The sequence below is a fragment of the Stomoxys calcitrans genome, chromosome 5 (assembly GCF_963082655.1).
Source record: "Stomoxys calcitrans chromosome 5, idStoCalc2.1, whole genome shotgun sequence".
NCBI classification, from domain to species: domain Eukaryota; kingdom Metazoa; phylum Arthropoda; class Insecta; order Diptera; family Muscidae; genus Stomoxys; species Stomoxys calcitrans.
The window spans coordinates 46718782-46737659 of record NC_081556.1 but is presented as its reverse complement, the minus strand read 5'-3'; the positions used below and the strand labels follow the sequence as shown (position 1 = coordinate 46737659).

Here is an 18878-nt window from a genome sequence, read left to right as displayed (position 1 = left end):
TAATTCGATCTGATTTTGTATGCCAGATTCATTATCTACTTCCGCAAACTTTTCATTTGATACCCATATTGTCTTTATCGGTCCACTTTTGATTTTGGGTGGTGTTTTTTGGGTAGCGGTGGAAAGTCCGCCCTCTTCCATTATCAATAAATTCCTACTTCTATTCCTACTTTCTCACCATATTTGTAATCTACTCCCGAATACCTTTCATTTGAGTCCCATATTGTCATGATCGTCAAATAAACCTATTTTAAGGGATTTTGGGGCTGGGCGGCCCCCCAGGTACTTGGACCCAACTTTTGTTATGAAATTCGTACTCTACTTTTGAATACCTTTCATTTGAGTCCCATGTTGTCTCGATCGACCCACTTATATTTTTGGGTAGTACTTTTGGGGTAAGGGGGAGGGTCCGCTTCCCCTCCCGATTACAAAAACTTATATAGCCTATGTTTCCTTCCAAACTACATAATCTGTAAAAATTTCAATGCAATCGGTTCAGCCGGTTTTGAGTCTATACGGTACAAACAAACAAACCTATAAACAAACACAAATTGAATTTTATGTATTGGGTTGCCCAAAAAGTAATTGCGGATTTTTTAAAAGAAAGTAAATGCATTTTTAATAAAATTTAGAATGAACTTTAATCAAATATACGTTTTTTACACTTTTTTCTAAAGCAAGCTAAAAGTAACAGCTGATAACTGACAGAAGAAAGAATGCAATTACAGAGTCACAAGCTGTGAAAAAAATTGTCAACGTCGACTATATGAAAAATCCGCAACTACTTTTTGGGCAATCCAATATAAGATTTTGTCAAAATTTTACTTCTATAGAAATTTTTTTTCAAAATTCTATTTCTCTATGCAATTTTAACAAAATTTAATTTTGATAGGAAATTTTGTCAAAATTTCATTTCGATAGGAGATTTTGTCAAATTTTCATTCCTATACGAAATTTCGTTAAAATTTCATTTCCATAAGAAATTTTGTCAAAACTTTATTGCTACAGGAAATTGTGTCAAAACTTCGTTTCCATAGAATATTTTGTCAAAATTTCCTTTCCATAACAAATTTTAGCAAAATTTCTTGTCTATTGGAAATTTTTGCCAAATTTTAATTCTTAGGGAATTTTGGTGACAATAACTTTTCAATAGGTTTGCTTTGTAACTTGGATTGCCCTTTTAAATCCTCAAAAGGTCTCACCAGAATCATTCATTTACATTTTTTTTTTTTGGTTTAGTTTTCTTTCAGAGTAAAAAAAAACACACACTCACCTATAGTTTTAGTCCATTGGGCAGAGGGTCTCCAATCTGGATAGTGTTTGGGAAACAAATCCCTAGTCCAATAGGTGTGCAGAACGACTTTGTATACAGCCAAACGATCCAAAGTACAATCGCTAATGGGGGCATTTTGTGTAGGCGGGGCTGGCGATGCCACCAAAGGTGTTGCTGGCGAGGCAAAAGCTGTCGAATCTCGGCCATTGCCATTGCCATTGCCGCCTTGTGACGCCGATGATGAGGTAAAATATAAATTCCTTGCATTTGACGCCGATTGATAGTAATCGAGTTTATCCAATTCCCTTTGCTGTGTTTGATTCATGGGTATTTGATTTTCAATGGTATAGGAGTAGATGGAGGGACTTGAGACATAGCCCGAATTGAAATAGGAGCTATCGGCGGCCAGTGAGGGGGCCGATGCTGTCAAACAAGGCAAAAGGGTGATTAGCAGTAGTGATAACATTTTGCAGGAGGGTGGTTTCTTCATGGCCACGCGGGAGAATTTACAAAAAGGCGGGTAAATTGTGGGTAATGTTGTTGAAGGGAGTTTTAGATTTAACAAATTTTTTGGAATTTTTGTATTTGCTTTGTGATCAACACTGATTGCTGGGGTCTTTGTAGATTTGTTTCTGGTAAAATTTTCTTGACCAATCTTCCCAAAACTTTAGAACTTTTTTAAGGATTTGTTTTTTTGAACTTTAGAACTTTTTTAAGGATTTGTTTTGTTTTTTTTTATTTTTCGGTTTGTGATTTTTTTTTTCTACTTTGCTTAAATCTCCACTTTTCTTTGCCTTTCTTCACTTATTCCCTGCTTAATTTGTTTGCGTTTTCACACCAAAATTATTTGTTTGTTTTTCACATTTTCCTTTGCTTCACTGCTTGGTCGGTCGTCACTATGGACATTCTTGCCCAACTCTCGTTTCTTGTGAATTTCAATTTAAATGTCACCTCACTTCTTTATTTTGGTTGATTAATTTTTGCTTTTTTTGCGTGTTTTTGTGTGCCGAGTAATTTTTGGTCGTTTTACATGCTCCCGGTTTTATCCACGCTCACCATCACCATCACTGCACCATGTAATGACAGACATTTACCGTAGTCGTTGTTGTTGTTGTTGTTTACTTTATATCGTCGTTTGTCTTATCCGTCGTCGGCGCCGTCGTTTGTCGTAAATTTGCTCTTTTTCCCGTTGTGGTGTGTCGCTCACCTTATCGCAACAATGTATGCTCATGAAGGTGTTTTGTTTGGGAGTTTTCCTTCTTTTTCGCTTTTCGCAGGCTTTTAGGCGGCGACCATAAAAATTTCGTTTACAATTTCAATTAAGTTAAGGATCTTGAATGTTGCCGGCAAAGCAATTTGGCTATTTTGTTTAATCAAATATTTTATCTTTCATTTAAAAACTTTAATTTTTTTTTATTTTTCGCTTTTCTTCTTCTCTGCTAAACAATTTTTCCAAAACACCTTTTTCGCTTTTATAACATTAAAACCTTGTAAACGTTTTCTTTCGCACCGTCCGCATCCGTTAAAGTTTCGTTTCATACTGAACATAACAAAAATTTTCTTCTTGGACTATTTTTCCCACCTAGAGTCAACATCTCCCAGAGTGTTTGCTTGTGTGTGCGTGTGTATGTGTGTGTGTGCCATGCCTTTTGTTTGTATGGCATCCAACTTCAGACTTATGTTTCAATTTCATTTTCGAAAGAAAATTTATGCTCGCTGTGCTTTCGCTCTCTATTGTTGTACTCTCCTTAGGAGAGAGCAACAAATAAATCTCCAAATCAGAGTTGCCACGAGTAAAAAACGGTTTTACACAAAAACTGAGCAAAAAACGAAATCCAAATCGGGCGGAGCCGACTTTAGTCAAATTTAGTCAGACTTTACTTTTGCACACCTATTGAAATATCGAATAAAACCTTATACGATTTTCTTACAATGGTACTAAAATTTTGGCTTCTACAGCCTTAAAAGTCGAAACGCATAAAAGATAAAGCCACATTTATATGGGAGTTTTATCCAAATCGATTTTAATGAAATTTTGCACACGTATTGTGATGTCATGTTAAAACATCTCATGAAAAATTTTGTAGAGATAGGACCAAAGTAGTGGCTTCTACAGCCATAAAATGTCATATCGGATGAAAAATATATATGGGATCTATATCTAAATCTGGACCGATTTTTATGAAACTTTGGCTCCATGCCAAATTTAGTAAAGATCGGACCAAAATTGTACCCGATGCAGTCTTAACAAACCATATCGGATGAAGGATATATATATATGTATATATATGGGAGCTATACATAAATCTGATCCGACTATGATGAAATTTTGCACACATATTAGGACGTCACAAAAAACACTTAATGCCAAATTTTGTAAAGATCGGATCAAAATTGTGCTTTCAACAGCGGACCGACTAAAATTTTGCAGTTAAATTTGTTAATAACTTCCTTTAATTTGGATTATTATTTTTATACCCAACACCGAAGGATGGGGGTATATTCATTTTGTCATTCCCCTTGCAACACATCGAGATATCCATTTCCGACCTTTTAAAGTATATATACTCTGGATCAGCGTAAAAATCTAAGACGATCTAGCCATGTCCGTCCGTCCGTCCCTCTGTCCGTCTATTGAAATCACGCTACAGTCTTTAAAAACAGAGATATTGAGCTGAAACTTTGCACAGATTCTTTCTTTATGCATAAGCAGGTTAAGTTCTAAGATGGGCTATATCGGACTATATCTTGATATAGCCCCCATATAGGCCGATCCGCCGATTTACGGTTTTAGGTCCATAAAAGCCACATTTATTATCCGATTTTGCTGCAATTTGGGACAGTGAGTTGTGTTAGGCCCTTCGACATCTCTCGTCAATTTGGCTCAGATCGGTCCAGATTTCGATATAGCTGCCATATAGACCGATCTCTTGATTTAAGATCTTGCGCCCATAAAAGGCTTATTTATTGTCCGATTGTGCCAAAATTTGGGACAGTGAGTTGTCTTAGGACCTTCGATATATTTCTTCAAATTGGCCCAGTTCGGTACAGATTTGGATATAGCTGCCATATAGACCGATCTCTCGACTTAAGACTTTGGGCCCATAAATGGTGCATTTATTGCCCGATTTTGCCGAAATTTGGGACAGTGAATAAAGTTTAGCCCCTCGACATAATTCTGTAATTTGGCCCAGATCGGTTCAGATTTGGATATAGCCCCCATATAGACCGATCCGCCGATTTAGGGTCTTAGGGCCATAAAAGCCACATTTACTATCCGATTTTGCTGAAATTTTAAACAGTGAGTTGTGTTAGGCCCTTGGGCATTCTTCTTCAATTTTGCTCAGATCGGTCCAGATTTGGATATAGCCGATCCTCCGATTTAGAATCTTCGGCCCATAAAAGCCACATTTATTATCCGATTTTGCTGAAATATGGGAGAGTGAGTTGTGATAGGCTCTTTGACATCCTTCTTCAATTTGACCCAGATCGGTTAGGATTAGGATATAGCTGCCATATAGACCGATTCGCCGATTTAGGGTCTTAGCCCCATACAAGCCACATTTATTAACCGATTTTGCTGAAATTTGGGACAGTGAGTTGTGTTTGGCCCTTTGACATCCTTCTTCAGTTTGGCCCAGATCGGTTCAGATTTGGATATAGCTGCCACATAGACCGATCTCTCGGTTTTAGGTTTTGGGGCCATAAAAGGCGCATTTATTGTCCGATATCGCTGAAATTTGAGACAGTGGGTTGTCTTAGATCCTTCGACGACTTTCTTCAATTTGGCTCGTATCGGATCAGATTTGGATATAGCTGCCATATAGACCGATCTCTCGGTTTTAGGTTTTGGGGCCATAGAAGGCGCGTTTATTGTCCGAAATCGCTGAAACTTGGGACAGCGGGAATTATGTGGGTTCTTCGACATCCTTCTTCAGTTTAGGCTTGATTGGGTCAGATTTGAATATATCTGCCATATAAACCGATCGCTCGGTTTTAGGTTTTGGGGCCATAAAATGCGCTTTTATTGTCCGATGGCGCCGAAATTTTTAACAGCGAGTTGTGTTAGGCTCTTCATCATTTTTCTGCAACTTGGCCCAAATCGGTCCAGATTTGAATATACCTGTCATGTGGACCGATATCTCGATTTAAAGGCTTGGCCCCATAAAAGGCGCATTTATAATCCCATTTAACTGAAATTTGACACTGTGACACAACTTATGTTAGGCTTTTCGACATCCATGTTGTATATATTTCAGGGGTTTGTAAAAGATTAGTAAAAAATATCATAACAATTTTCATTTTCGGTTTTTGCATATTTGTCCACCGGAGAATCACTGTGCGTCATTTGTCCGTCCATATCCGTTCATATATTGAGCTCCCATATAAAGTGTTCCTTCGACTTGATTTCTTGAAACGCTATAAGCCGCATTAATTGGGCAAATTCGGTTCTTAGTGTTCTTATATGGCCTCCAAAGTCTGTGATGAGTATGGTCTAAATGGGTCTATAACCTAATATCGCTCCTATAGAAACTGATCTTGCGGTTTGGCCTCCAGAAGCCTCCATTTTTTCCGATTCGTCTTGAAATGCACGAGGTGTTCTTTACTACTTTCAACGGTCGGTGTTATAACCTTGTATAGCTCCCATACAAATCGATCATCCGATTGGACTTTTTGCGCCTCTGGAAGTTCCAATTGCTGTTCGATTTGGCTGAAATTCTGCACAAAGTGTTCTGTTATGACTTTCAACAATCGTGCCAAATATCTGGTTGGGTTGAAATTTTGCACGTGGTGTTTTTTACGACTTCGGAAGTCGTGCCAAGTAGTTTCAAATCAGTATATAGCCTAATATAATTCCCATATAAACCGATTTTCCCGATATAGCTGACATTTTGCACGTAGTGTTTTGTTATGACTTCCAACATCCATTGTAGATAATATCGAAATCACTCTAAAACTCATCTTCCGATTAGCCTTCAACTGTTTCAATTTTTGCCTGGATTGTCAGAAATTTGGAACGAAAAGTAAAATTATGGTCTTCAAATAAGTTCGGCCCGGCTGAACGTAGCACTTTTTACTTGTTAATTTAATGTTTCTGATTTTGGCTGAAGTTTTATTTCGTTTTTAGTTCCATTATTTGTTTGATATACCTTTTGCCATTACTTTTGCCCAAAACGGCAACGCAATTCCCATAACACTCTAGTTTATATTAATTTCCCTTGGTGCAATAGCACAGAATATAGGGAAATTTTACTTTCTCCCAATGTTTGTGTTTGTTGCCTCAGTTCGCTCGGTTGTTTGCTTTGGTTGTTTGTTGTGTGTGTTTGCACTTGCCCTAGTCTGTCCATTTGAGCGCTCTCTCTCTCTCTCTCTCCCTCTCTTTGCTATGCCAATGAATGAATATGGTGATGGGTGGCAATGGTGCTGTTATAATACTGCAGGGGTTTGTATGCAACACTAACAGCCTGTTGCCGTGTTGCTCAATAATGGTTTGTGTCTGTATACGTGTATGTGTGTGTGCGTCTATTGTTGTCGGTTAGACTGTTGGTATGCTGTTTCCTGCTATGTTCGTTCGCAAAAAAAGGGTAATTACATTATGAATATTTGCGTTTGTCATTATAAACTGTCATCATTAGAGGTTTTTACAGATTAAGTCCCTATCTTTGCGTCAACATAACAAACAGCCCTTTTGAGCTATAAGTGTGTGTGCGTGTGTGTGTGTATGTGTTATGGCTTGTTTGTCAGTGTCTATTGTTTTGTGTTATCAAAAAGGCATAGACACTTCTGTTTCAGCTTATCGGAAATTCAGAAGTTCATTAGACAACAACAAACAAAGTACACAGTACAAAGCCCCTGGAAAATAGGTCATACGGATGTTTGCATAAACTAAAGCCAAACAAAGGAAGTTTTTATATTGTCTCAAAAAAAAAAAAAAGGCTAAGAAAAAGTATGCTTGTTAAGTCGGTAGGGAAATTGTGACTTTTGTTTGTAGTTGGTTTTAATGGAAGCACAATGCAAGCATATTGTTTTGACTTTAAGAGTAAGGGTTTTGTTTTGGACAGACGGCTTAATTGGTACTTTTGTAATGACTGCAACTGAGAGATGGTCAACAACAATAGAAAATATTTTTTTAATTGGCTTTCGAATTTCCGCAAGTGGCAAGGAAAATTAAGCCATTTATGTTAAAGCGAGTAAAAAATTTTTATTACCTGCTTATTTGGAGAAGAGGATTTTTAAAGGAAATCAAAAACAATTATCTTAAAAAAATCGAAAAAATGTGTCCTAAATTTCCTTGAATATAATAGCAGAACGCAACAAATTTCTCGAAACTTGTATATCTTGTATGTTTTTTTCGATTGCTGTTGTAAAGTCCATAGAGTCTTCAACCTTCCAGTACTAGCAAACTTGCAACATAGCTTAGGTACTTCCAGAATGTGATATGTAAATTTATGGGCAAATTTTTTTAAGGAAAAAGGGGGATATTCTCACACATGCTGTCCGATTCAAGTTAAAGCTCAATGTGAAGTGACACCCGTTTTTTATAGTCGAGTCCGAACGCAGTGGCGCAACGCCTTAACTTTTTGGGGGCATATTGCCTAACAAATGTAGCCAGCAATAAGAGGGGATAGGTTAGGTTAGGTTGGGTTGAAAAGAAGGTGCAGATATTAATCCGTCCCATGCCACTATGGGCATACACCTAAGCCAGTCATCGGCTTGTTGTGCACTCTAAATACAAAAAAAAAAAACTCGAAAAAGAAAATCTAAGTTAGGAATTCCATGCTACTTACAAAATCCTTAATTGTTTTCCATACCACGCGCTTAAATTGGTTTATGTCTGGTATAGTGTCCTATCACTTACCGCACCGATTTAACAGAATTGAACTCTTAGTACTACGTGTCGCGTAATTATACCAAAAGCTATACCGACTTCCTTCTTACTTACTTTCAGTAATAGCCTCGTCTTCTCACGATCTGGATCCCCCATAGGATTTTCGCCTTCCAACCGACCGTTTCGCTGTTCCACAATATTGCATGGGCGTGGTGCTCATCGCTTCGCCTATGCCAAGACAACATGTTCTCTGAACCTGTTGTATGGTCCTTATGTTCCACTTTTTCTTCATAGCAGTCCACCAAACTTCTGAGGCGTAAGTTAATATTGGTTGAATCATGCTCCTGTAAAGCCAGTGGACTATCCTCGGATTCAGGCCCCATTTCGAGCCTACGGCTCGTCTACATAGTGCCCAACATCTGTGAGCCTTCTCAGTACGCTCCTGAATGTGACACTTCCAATTCAGTTTCCTGTCCAAGATCACACCTAAGTATTTGACCTTGTCAGATATCGAAATCGTCTTATTGAGGAAACGTGGTGCGTCAAATTGGCCCACCTTCATCTTCCTCGTGAACAGGCATATTTCAGTCTTCTCTGGGTAAACATTGAGACCTCTGGGTTTAGCCCAGTCATATGCCATATGCAAGACCACTGCTGAAAATGTTGTATGATGTTCTCGCTAGGATTCGAAACCTGGCGTTCTGCATCATAGGCAAACATTCTAACCTCTGCGCAACGATGACCTCGATGACCTGGTTATAAGTCGTGTAGTATTGGCAGCACAGATGAACTGGTAAAGTGTACTCCCTGTTTATAAGCAGTACACGCATCTAGCACGTTGACCTCAACAACCAATCAGTCTTACCCGTTTCGGCATTAAGATATCTGCCGATATGTAGTTTAGCGATACCATGTTTGCAGAGGAGATTGACTTTATGGGAGGCGGCTTAACTCCAAGAATGCCGTTCAATTGGTTGCCATTATATCTACTATTTAAACCTTGTTGGTGTGCTGCTTGGATTTGAGTTTCCCTCTTGTAGCGTGGAACTTCTTGCTCTGGATCGTGAATATACAACCAAGGCGGTGGTTGCCTATAATGGTGATTTGACGGAACCAATGACGGAGAAGTGTGTTATAGCCAGCGACAGCCTCTAGACCTTTTTTGAAGTCTAGTTCGGGCCACATAATTTTGGACACAACCTCCCTTTGTGACCATATGTCATTCGTTGACCATCGGGCAAGACGTACAGATTCCAGTTGCCCCGGAATAATTCAGGTAGTTCCTAGTTTCGCAAGCTCGCCCTCTTTATAATAACTCTCTTGAAAATCGCAGTCTTTCCTGTGTGCTTGAACCGTCACATGAGTTTAGCTTCCATACTTATAGCAAATCAATAACTTCAGTTTGATACTACGAGGAATTAGATTTTACGAGAAATTTTCCTTTCAAATACTCTTAGTATGCCCCATCTGCTTTCACAAGTACCTATTTACCTAATAAATTGAATTATGTTTGCTAAGTCGATACCATCAGTTCACTAGTGCCATGCTCAAAAATTGCTGGTATTAGTTTCCATGTTGTCTCAAAATAATTTAATTATAAACATTATTATAAAATCTTTAGATTGTTATTAGATTTAATATGCAATTCTCCAGTAAATTTATACTCCTTGAGCAGCTATTAAGTATCATAAATTATGGATGAGTAATAAAATAAATACAAATATCAAATATTTCAAGTATTTATTTAAATGTTTGCATGAATAAAAGTGCAACAAATAGTTAATTGTATTAAAATTATGTATTAAACTAAGCATCAACTAAAATCTCTAGGGTAGAAGTTTTGAATTGTGAATTTCCACATTTCTCCAACTGTAAACGAAAGGGCAAGGCACTCACATTCATGCAAGTACTTAAATTTTCAATTTAGTGTGGTTGAATAAACTTCAATACTAAGAGTTCACTCAAGTGGAGACGACCTTTATGGTAAATACACAAGCAACCATACACATGCCGTGATGTATTTGCTTTAATGACTAGTTATTGATCAACCACCATCAGCCCACTACCCTTAAGATTACAATAATAACAACAACACTAAGTAAATAAATTAATAAATTCGAATTTGGACTACAAATATTCGTCATTAATGAAGCACACTCACTGAATGGGCAAATGATTGAGTGTCCCAGAGAGTGTGCCAGTGTGTGTGTGGATGAGTGTTAGTGTGTGAATGTGTCAATACAACAAACATGAAGTATGACGTGCATGGGTTGATGTTATTGCTGTGTAAACACAATTTTGAACAAATACTTCTCCCCCCTTTCTCAATAGCACTCTCTTTCTCACAACCACGCAACTAAACAGCAATAAGATAAACAAACAACAACAATGCTAAAGCTATAACTGCAACTAGTACAACTACTTGTTCTTGGTCAAACACAAGACAGAGAAATATGAATGAAAGACTAAATAAACCAATGGACACACAGCCAGACATACAGACACACATATGGGTCACATCATAGACCGAAAACAAGCCAAAGACTGCTTATAGTAAATGGCTACACATGGGGTGAAGGGCGAAAATAACCTAAGGGAGCGTAATATTTCTTAATTATGCTGAGCAAATCTTCAATTTAAAACATTTTCCCGTTCTAATTATAAAATGATTACAACTTCAAATAGTTTTACACATGATCTGTTGCTTAAAATCATGCAGCAACCCATAATCCCATATTTGTATTTGTCAAATTTATGTGCTCTATTGATTCGCTTCAGTAGTAATTATTTATGTTCAAAGGCCTTTCAATATACGTATTTAGCTTTTTGTTTTTGTTTCAATGGGGCTTTGGATTTGTTATTTCTGGGACACCGCAGGCGTTCTCTCATCATCGTCATGGACTCATTGCGAGATCAACGTCATCCATGTTCATGATTTCCATAATTATAAGCGAACCAAACATAATATCACAAACAAACCACAATTGTCAAAGCGAATGTAATTTTAAGCACCTAATGGATGAGGGGGTCTGATCGAAATGTGTGGTTCGAATACCCCTGCGTGCACTTAAATAAATAACTTATTGAATTAGTCATTGGACAATTGGCATTTGTTCATAGTTTGTCAATATTTATGCAGTGGTACACTTCAGTGACCTAGGGGAAATTAGAGAAAAACAAGTAAAAGCGTGCTAAGTTCGGCCGGGCCGAATCTTATAAACTCTCCACTATGGATCGCATTTGTCGACTTCTTTTGATGTTGGATATCATAACAAAGATATCATAACAAAGCACGTCGTGCGCACTCTAGAGACTGAAGAAGTCAAGACCCCAGATCGGTTTATATGGCAGCTATATCAGGTTATAAACCGATTTGAACCATACTTGGCACAATTGTTGAATATTATAACAAAATACTACGTGCAAAATTTCATTCCAATCGGACAAGAATTGCGCACTCTAGAGGCTCAAGAAGTCAAGACCCAAGATCGGTTTATATGGCAGCTATATCAAAACATGGACCGATATGGCCCATTTACAATACCAACCGACCTACACTAATAAGAAGTATTTGTGCAAAATTTCAAGCGGCTAGCTTTACTCCTTCGGAAGTTAGCGTGCTTTCGACAGACAGACGGACGGACGGACGGACGGACAGACGGACGGACATGGCTAGATCGACATTGTTGAAGAAAGAGAATGAACAACCTAATATACTACTTTGTATTGAATAATTAAAACAGAACATAGTTTGTTTGCTTTTGTAAATTTGTCATATTGTATAAATAGAAAAAATAAATTTTTTATTCGTTGTAAAACTCTTAACATAATAACAGGTTATGGGCCCTTCCGCGTTTTAAGATCGAAAATAAGGGTAATTCTGTGATTTATAACGAGGTCTTGAGCACAAGATGGCAACGAATATGCAATTGGAAAAACTTCGTGGAAGTGAAAACTTTGAAGACTGGAAGTTTGCAGTTGAGGCATATTTCCAAATGAAAGGTCTGTGGAAATCCCTTCAAGACACAGAAGAAAAAGAGGATAAGAATATTCTAGCAAAGGCGGAATTAATATTATTGGTTGACAAATCTGTTTATCCCCATATCCGAGAATGTGGTAGTGCGAAGGAAATTTGGACTGCATTAGCCACAGTTTATGAAGACAATGGTTTGGTAAGGAGAGTTGGATTAATTCAAAAATTCTGCTCAACAAAATTGAAAGATTGCACAAACGTTGAAGAATATGTGAATGAAATAATCAACTCCGCCCATAAATTGCGAGCTGTTGGACTTCATATGGATGAAGAATGGATTGGATCAATGCTTCTGGCTGGATTGCCCGACGAGTATAAGCCAATGATTATGGGAATCCAAAGTTCAGGTATTAAGATTACAGGAGATGCCATAAAACTAAAGATATTGCAGGATGTTAAGATTGAAGGAACCGAAATGGCGCTTGCAGGTAACAAAAAGAGAATTGGAAAAAATAACAAAGGACTAAAATGTTACAATTGCAATCAATATGGTCATATTGCTGCCAAATGTCTCAGCAAGTCAATCAAGAAAACATTTAAAAAATACGAGAGCGGAAATTCTGCGATGGGAGCTTTTTCGGTACGTAATCTAAATAACAAAGACTGGTTTTTTGATTCGGGTGCAACTGCCCACATGTGTTCAAGTTCGGAATTGTTTAGTAGTCGATATGAAGAAAAGAAAACAGAAGTAATAATTGCAAATAACACCACAATGAGTGTTGATGGAATTGGAAATGTTGACATGGTTTCGGCAGTAGGAAACTCCAGGGAAAACGTTTCGTTCAAAGATGTTCTTCATGTTCCTGATTTGTGCATTAACCTACTGTCAGTTTCAAAAATTGTTGAAAACGGATACAAAGTTGTATTTAACGGAAAAGGTTGCAAAGTTATCAATGATAGTGGCAAAACCATTGTTACTGGAGATTTGGTAGATGGAATGTTTCGTATGAATATTTCAAGTAACAAATCTATGATATCTCAAAGAAAAGTTGAAGAAAGCAATTTGTGGCATAAGCGAATCGGCCATGTAAATAATGAAACGTTGAGAAAAATGGCTTCAGGAGCTGTTCTAGGTGTGAACTGTGAAATAAGCAATGATAACTGCATCTCTTGCTTAAAAGGTAAGATATCAAGAAATCCTTTTAACGACACGGGAACAAGAGTTGGTGGTACACTAGATTTAATACATACTGATCTCTGTGGTCCAATGGAGACATCTTCAATTGGTGGTTCGCAATATATTCTTACATTTATCGACGACTTCTCAAGAAAAGTATTTATTTATTTTTTGAAACGAAAATCTGAGGTTGCTGATAAGTTTGTTGAATTCAAAAATTATGTTGAAAATCAAACAGGAAGAAAAATTAAATCCTTAAGAAGTGACAACGGCACAGAATTTTGCAATGGAAAAATGAAGCGGATAATGATTGACAACGGCATTTATCATCAGACTACGGTACCATATTCACCTCAGCAAAACGGTGTATCCGAAAGAATGAACCGTACCATAGTTGAGAAAACGAGATGTCTTTTAGCTCAGTCTTGTTTGCCAAAAAAGTTTTGGGCTGAAGCAGCAAACACCGCAGTTCATTTAATTAACCTGATTCCAACCAAAGTACTCAACGATGTTTCGCCGGAAGAGGTTTGGTGTGGTAAAAAACCTTGTTTAAAGTATCTGAGAGTTTTTGGATGCAAAGCCGTGATACACATCCCTAAACAAAAAAGGAAGAAGCTAGATTTAAAGGGGAAAGAAGCAATATTTGTTGGTTACGGTGATCATAAGAAAACTTACCGTTTTTATGATCCTGAGAAAAATAACATCGTATTGAGCAGAGACGTTAAATTTTTGGAGAATCAATTCTGTGAAGATGTGCCTAAAAATGACGATCCATTTTATAGTTTTCGCCGATGTGATACAGTGGGGGAAATATCTGATGATGATGATTTAAACGATACCTTGCAAGACTCAAATAATAAAACAGCTGAAGATGATCAAAATGAGCAAGATAATTCAGAATCTGAATACTACTCGGACGAAGCGAATGGTTCATTACCTCATGGGCCTGCAAATGAATCTGAGAATGTAAATCCGATATCATCAGAAGTTGAAATCGCACCGTCGAAAAATTTACGAAAATCTACAAGAACTTCAAAGCCGGTAAGTAGATATGGATATGCATGTCATACATCAGATGAAGATGAGGAACCCAAGACCGTACAACAAGCACTAGAAGGAATTAATAAACAAGAATGGAAAAAGGCAATGGATGACGAAATACAAGCCTTGTTACAGAATAGAACTTGGGAAATAACTGACTTGCCAAAAGGAAAAAAACCAATTGATAGTAAATGGTGTTTCAAAATAAAACGCAATTCGAATGGTGAAATTGAGAGATATAAAGCTAGACTTGTCGTGAAGGGGTATTCTCAAAAGTATGGGATAGATTATGAGGAAACCTTCTCTCCAGTGGTGAGATATTCCTCAATACGTCTCCTTTTAAGTTTGGCAGTGCAACATAATCTTGACATAGACCAAATGGATGTAGTAACGGCGTTCCTTCAAAGCGACTTGAGTGAAGAAATTTATATGAAAATACCGGAAGGCCTTAAAGAAAACGATGGGAAAGTTTGTAAGCTACGGAAATCGTTATATGGTCTTAAACAAGCTAGTCGAATTTGGAATAAGAAGTTAGACGAAACTTTAAAGAAAATTGGTCTTACTCAGTCTAAAACCGAACCTTGCGTCTACTACAAATTAAATGAATTTGAAATAACATACGTTGCAATATATGTTGACGATATTTTGATTTTTACCAACAACAACGATTCTAAAATGAATATTAAGAAAAGACTATCAGAAAGTTTCAAAATGAAAGATATTGGTGATGCTGGGAATGAGAATCACAAGAGATAGAGAAAACGGAAAATTGTGGATAGATCAAGAACTGTATATCAAAAATGTATTGAAAAAGTTTAATATGCAAAATTGCAATTCTGTTTCTACGCCATTGGATGTAAATCAAAAACTAACGAAGGATATGTGTTCATCAAAGGAGAGTGAAACTTGTAACGTGCCGTATCAAGAAGCTGTAGGAAGTTTGACATATGCTGCACAAGTCTGTCGTCCAGATATATCATACGCAATGGGGGTTTTGTCAAGATATAACAATAATCATGGAAAACCACACTGGGAAGCAGTTAAACATGTAATGAGATACCTTAAAGGCACAGTGGATTATAAGCTTCAATTTTCAAAAGACAATAATGAGTATCTACAAGGATTTTCTGATGCAGATTGGGCAGGTGACCTTGATGAAAGGAAGTCTACTTCAGGATACGTTTTCATGTTTCAAATTGGGAGTATTTCCTGGAATTCAAAGAAACAGTCAACCACTGCCTTATCAACAACTGAAGCAGAATATATGGCAGTATCAGCATCTGCACAAGAAGCATTATGGTTGGGATCCTTGTTCAAAGAATTGGGAAATTCTTCTTTTATCAAAATTAAATGTGACAACCAAAGTGCGATAAATTTGACCAATAATAGCACATACCATGCACGATCAAAACATATTGATATAAGACACCATTTCGTGAGGGAACTAGTCGAAGATAAAAAAATAGCTATCGAATACATAAACACTAATGATATGGTCGCCGATGTCCTTACGAAACCTTTATCAAGAATAAGACACTTACAATGCTGTGAGCTGATGGGATTAGGAGTTCAATCTAGTGGGGGTGTTGAAGAAAGAGAATGAACAACCTAATATACTACTTTGTATTGAATAATTAAAACAGAACATAGTTTGTTTGCTTTTGTAAATTTGTCATATTGTATAAATAGAAAAAATAAATTTTTTATTCGTTGTAAAACTCTTAACATAATAACAGACATAAAATTTCACAACGATCAAGAATATATATACTTTATAGGGTCTCAGACGAATATTTCGAGTAGTTACAATCAGAATGACGAAATTAGTATACCTCCATCCTATGGTGGAGGGTATAAAAAGGCAAAGGCAACAGACGGTAGGAGGGGAGAAAACCCGAGCTTGAGCTGAAGAAATGCCCTTCGCTACGCAAGCACGAACCCACCTACGCCGGAGCCTGTGTCAACCCACCTACGCCGGAGCCTGTGTCAACCCACCTTCGGAACCATCCTGTTCCCTCAATCTCAGGAGAGATACCAGAGGGTATAATAATAAAAAGAGAGTTTAAGCAATAACGTGAATATAAAACAAGTAAGAGCGTGCTAAGTTCCGCCGGGCCCAATCTTATATACCCTCTACCATTGATCGCATTTGTCGAGTTCAGTGTGCAGTATCTCTTTTTAGACAAACAAAGAATATTGAATAAGAACTGTTATGCTATTGGATCTATATAAAGTTATAGTCTGATTCGGACCATAAATGAATGCTGAACATTGTATAAGTCATTGTGTAATATGTCAGTTCATTCGGATAAGAATTGTGCCTTGTAGGGGCTCAAGAAGCAAAATCGGGAGATAGATTTATATGGGAGCTGTATCAAGCTATTGATGGATTCAGACCATTTTAGACACGTATATTGAAGGTCATGAGAGAAGCCGTTGTACAAAATTCGGATGAGAATTGCGCGCTCTAGAGGCTCAAGAAGTCAAGACCCAAGATCGGTTTATACGGCAGCTATATCAAACCATAGACCGATTAAAACCACACTTAGCGCCGTTGTTGGAAGTGCTACCAAAACACTACATGCAAAATTTAAGTTTAATCGGACGAAAATTGCGCCCTCTAGAGGCTCAAAAAGACCAAAGATCGGTTCATATGGCAGCTATATCAAAACATGGACCGACTTAAACCGCACTTAGAGAGCTTGTTGGAAGCGTTACCAAAACACTACGTGCAAAATTTCAATAAAATCAGAAAAGAATTGCGCCTTCTAGCTATTTCAAAACAAGGACCGATTTAGCCCATTTACAATACCAACTGACCTAAACTAATAAAAAGTATGTTCAAAATTTTAAGCGGCTAGCTTTATTCCTTCGAAAGTTAACGTACTTTCGACAGACAGACGCACGTACGGACGGACGGACGAACATGGCTAGATCGACTTAAAATGACATGACTATCAAGAATATATTGGGTTGCCCAAAAAGTAATTGTCGGTAATATAGTAGTAATAAAGTCGGCGTTGACAAATTTTTTCAACGGCTTGTGACTCTCTAATTGCATTCTTTCTTCTGTCAGTTATCAGCTGTTACTTTTAGCTTGCTTTAGAAAAAAAGTGCGCGAAATTTTGTTTACATTTGTTTGTTTGGCGTCAATTTTAATATGGGTACCACATGTATTGAAAGAAATTCATTTAACAAACCGAATCAACGCTTGTGATATGCACCTTAAACGCAATGAATTCGATCCGTTTTTAAAACGAATCATAACTGGAGATGAAAAATGGATTGTTTACAACAACGTTAGTCGAAAACGATCATGGTCCAAGCATGGTGAACCAGCTCAAACCACTTCAAAGGCTGATATCCACCAAAAGAAGGTTATGCTGTCTGTTTGGTGGGATTGGAAGGGTGTGGTATATTTTGAGCTGCTTCCAAGGAACCAAACGATTAATTCGGATGTTTACTGTCAACAATTGGACAAATTGAATACAGCCATCAAGGAGAAGCGACCAGAATTGGTCAATCGTGAAGGTGTCATATTCCACCAGGACAACGCTAGACCGCACACATCTTTGGTCACTCGCCAAAAACTGAGTGAGCTTGGCTGGGAACTTTTGATGCATCCACCATATAGCCCTGACCTTGCACCATCAGACTACCATTTATTTCGATCTTTGCAGAACTCCTTAAATGGTAAAACTTTCGGCAATGATGAGGCTATAAAATCGCACTTGGTTCAGTTTTTTGCAGATAAAGGCCAGAAGTTCTATGAGCGTGGAATACTAAATTTGCCAGGAAGATGGCAAAAGGTTATCGAACAAAATGGCAATTATATATTTGATTAAAGTTCATTCTAAGTTTTATTAAAAATGAATATACTTTCTTTTAAAAAATCCGCAATTACTTTTTTGGCAACCCAATATATACTTTACAGGGTCTTAGACGCATATTTCAAGGTGTTACAAACAGTGGAGGGATCAGTTCGACTGAAATACAAGAAAAAAGGCGTTAAGTTCCGCCGGGCCGAACTTTGAATACCCACCACCTCAGGTATATGTGTAAGCCACATTTCATTAAAATCCGGTGAAATTTGCATACCTTATGTCCCATAGCAGTTATATCGAAATATGTTCCGATTTGGACCAAATAATAATAAGTACAATAGATACAACAAGTAAAATCGTGCTAAGTTCGGCCGGGCCTAATCTTATATACCCTCCACCATGGGTCGCATTTTTCGAGTTCTTTTCCCGGCATCCCTTCGTTGGCAAAAAAGAATATAAGAAAAGATTTGCTCTGCTATTAGAGCGATATCAAGATATGGTCCGGTTTGGACCACAATTAAATTATATGTTGGAGACCTCTGTAAGATGTCAGCCAATTCGAATAAGAATTGCGCCCTTTGGGGGCTCACGAAGTAAAATAGAGAGATCGATTTATATGGGAGCTGTATCGGGCAATAGACCGATTCAGATCATAATAAACACTTATGTTAACGGTCATGAGAGGATCCGTCGTACAAAATTTCATGCAAATCGGATAATAATTGCGACCTCTAGAGGCTCAAGAAGTCAACACCCTAGAT

At 37.5% G+C, this 18878-nt stretch overlaps 2 protein-coding genes across 2 annotated transcripts in view; one reads left to right on the top strand and one right to left on the bottom strand.

The window, feature by feature from the left end:
• Positions 1-2797, bottom strand: part of LOC106091771 (spondin-1) — a 246042-nt gene extending 243245 nt beyond the window's left edge. The window contains exon 1 of the mRNA XM_059369134.1: positions 1274-2797. Coding sequence (XP_059225117.1) covers positions 1274-1763 — 490 coding nt within the window. The 5' untranslated portion in view covers positions 1764-2797. The remainder of the gene's footprint in view (positions 1-1273) is intronic.
• Positions 2798-15113: 12316 nt separating this feature from the next.
• On the top strand, positions 15114-15896 carry LOC131997897 (uncharacterized). The gene has a single exon (XM_059369762.1). It carries the CDS (start codon positions 15114-15116, stop codon positions 15894-15896), a length of 783 nt encoding a protein of 260 aa, XP_059225745.1.
• The last annotated feature ends 2982 nt before the right edge of the window (positions 15897-18878 follow it).

Bases quoted from the DNA above. Each gene is read 5' to 3' on its own strand.
- LOC131997897 (XM_059369762.1), top strand. From the start codon at position 15,114: ATGCAAAATTGCAATTCTGTTTCTACGCCATTGGATGTAAATCAAAAA.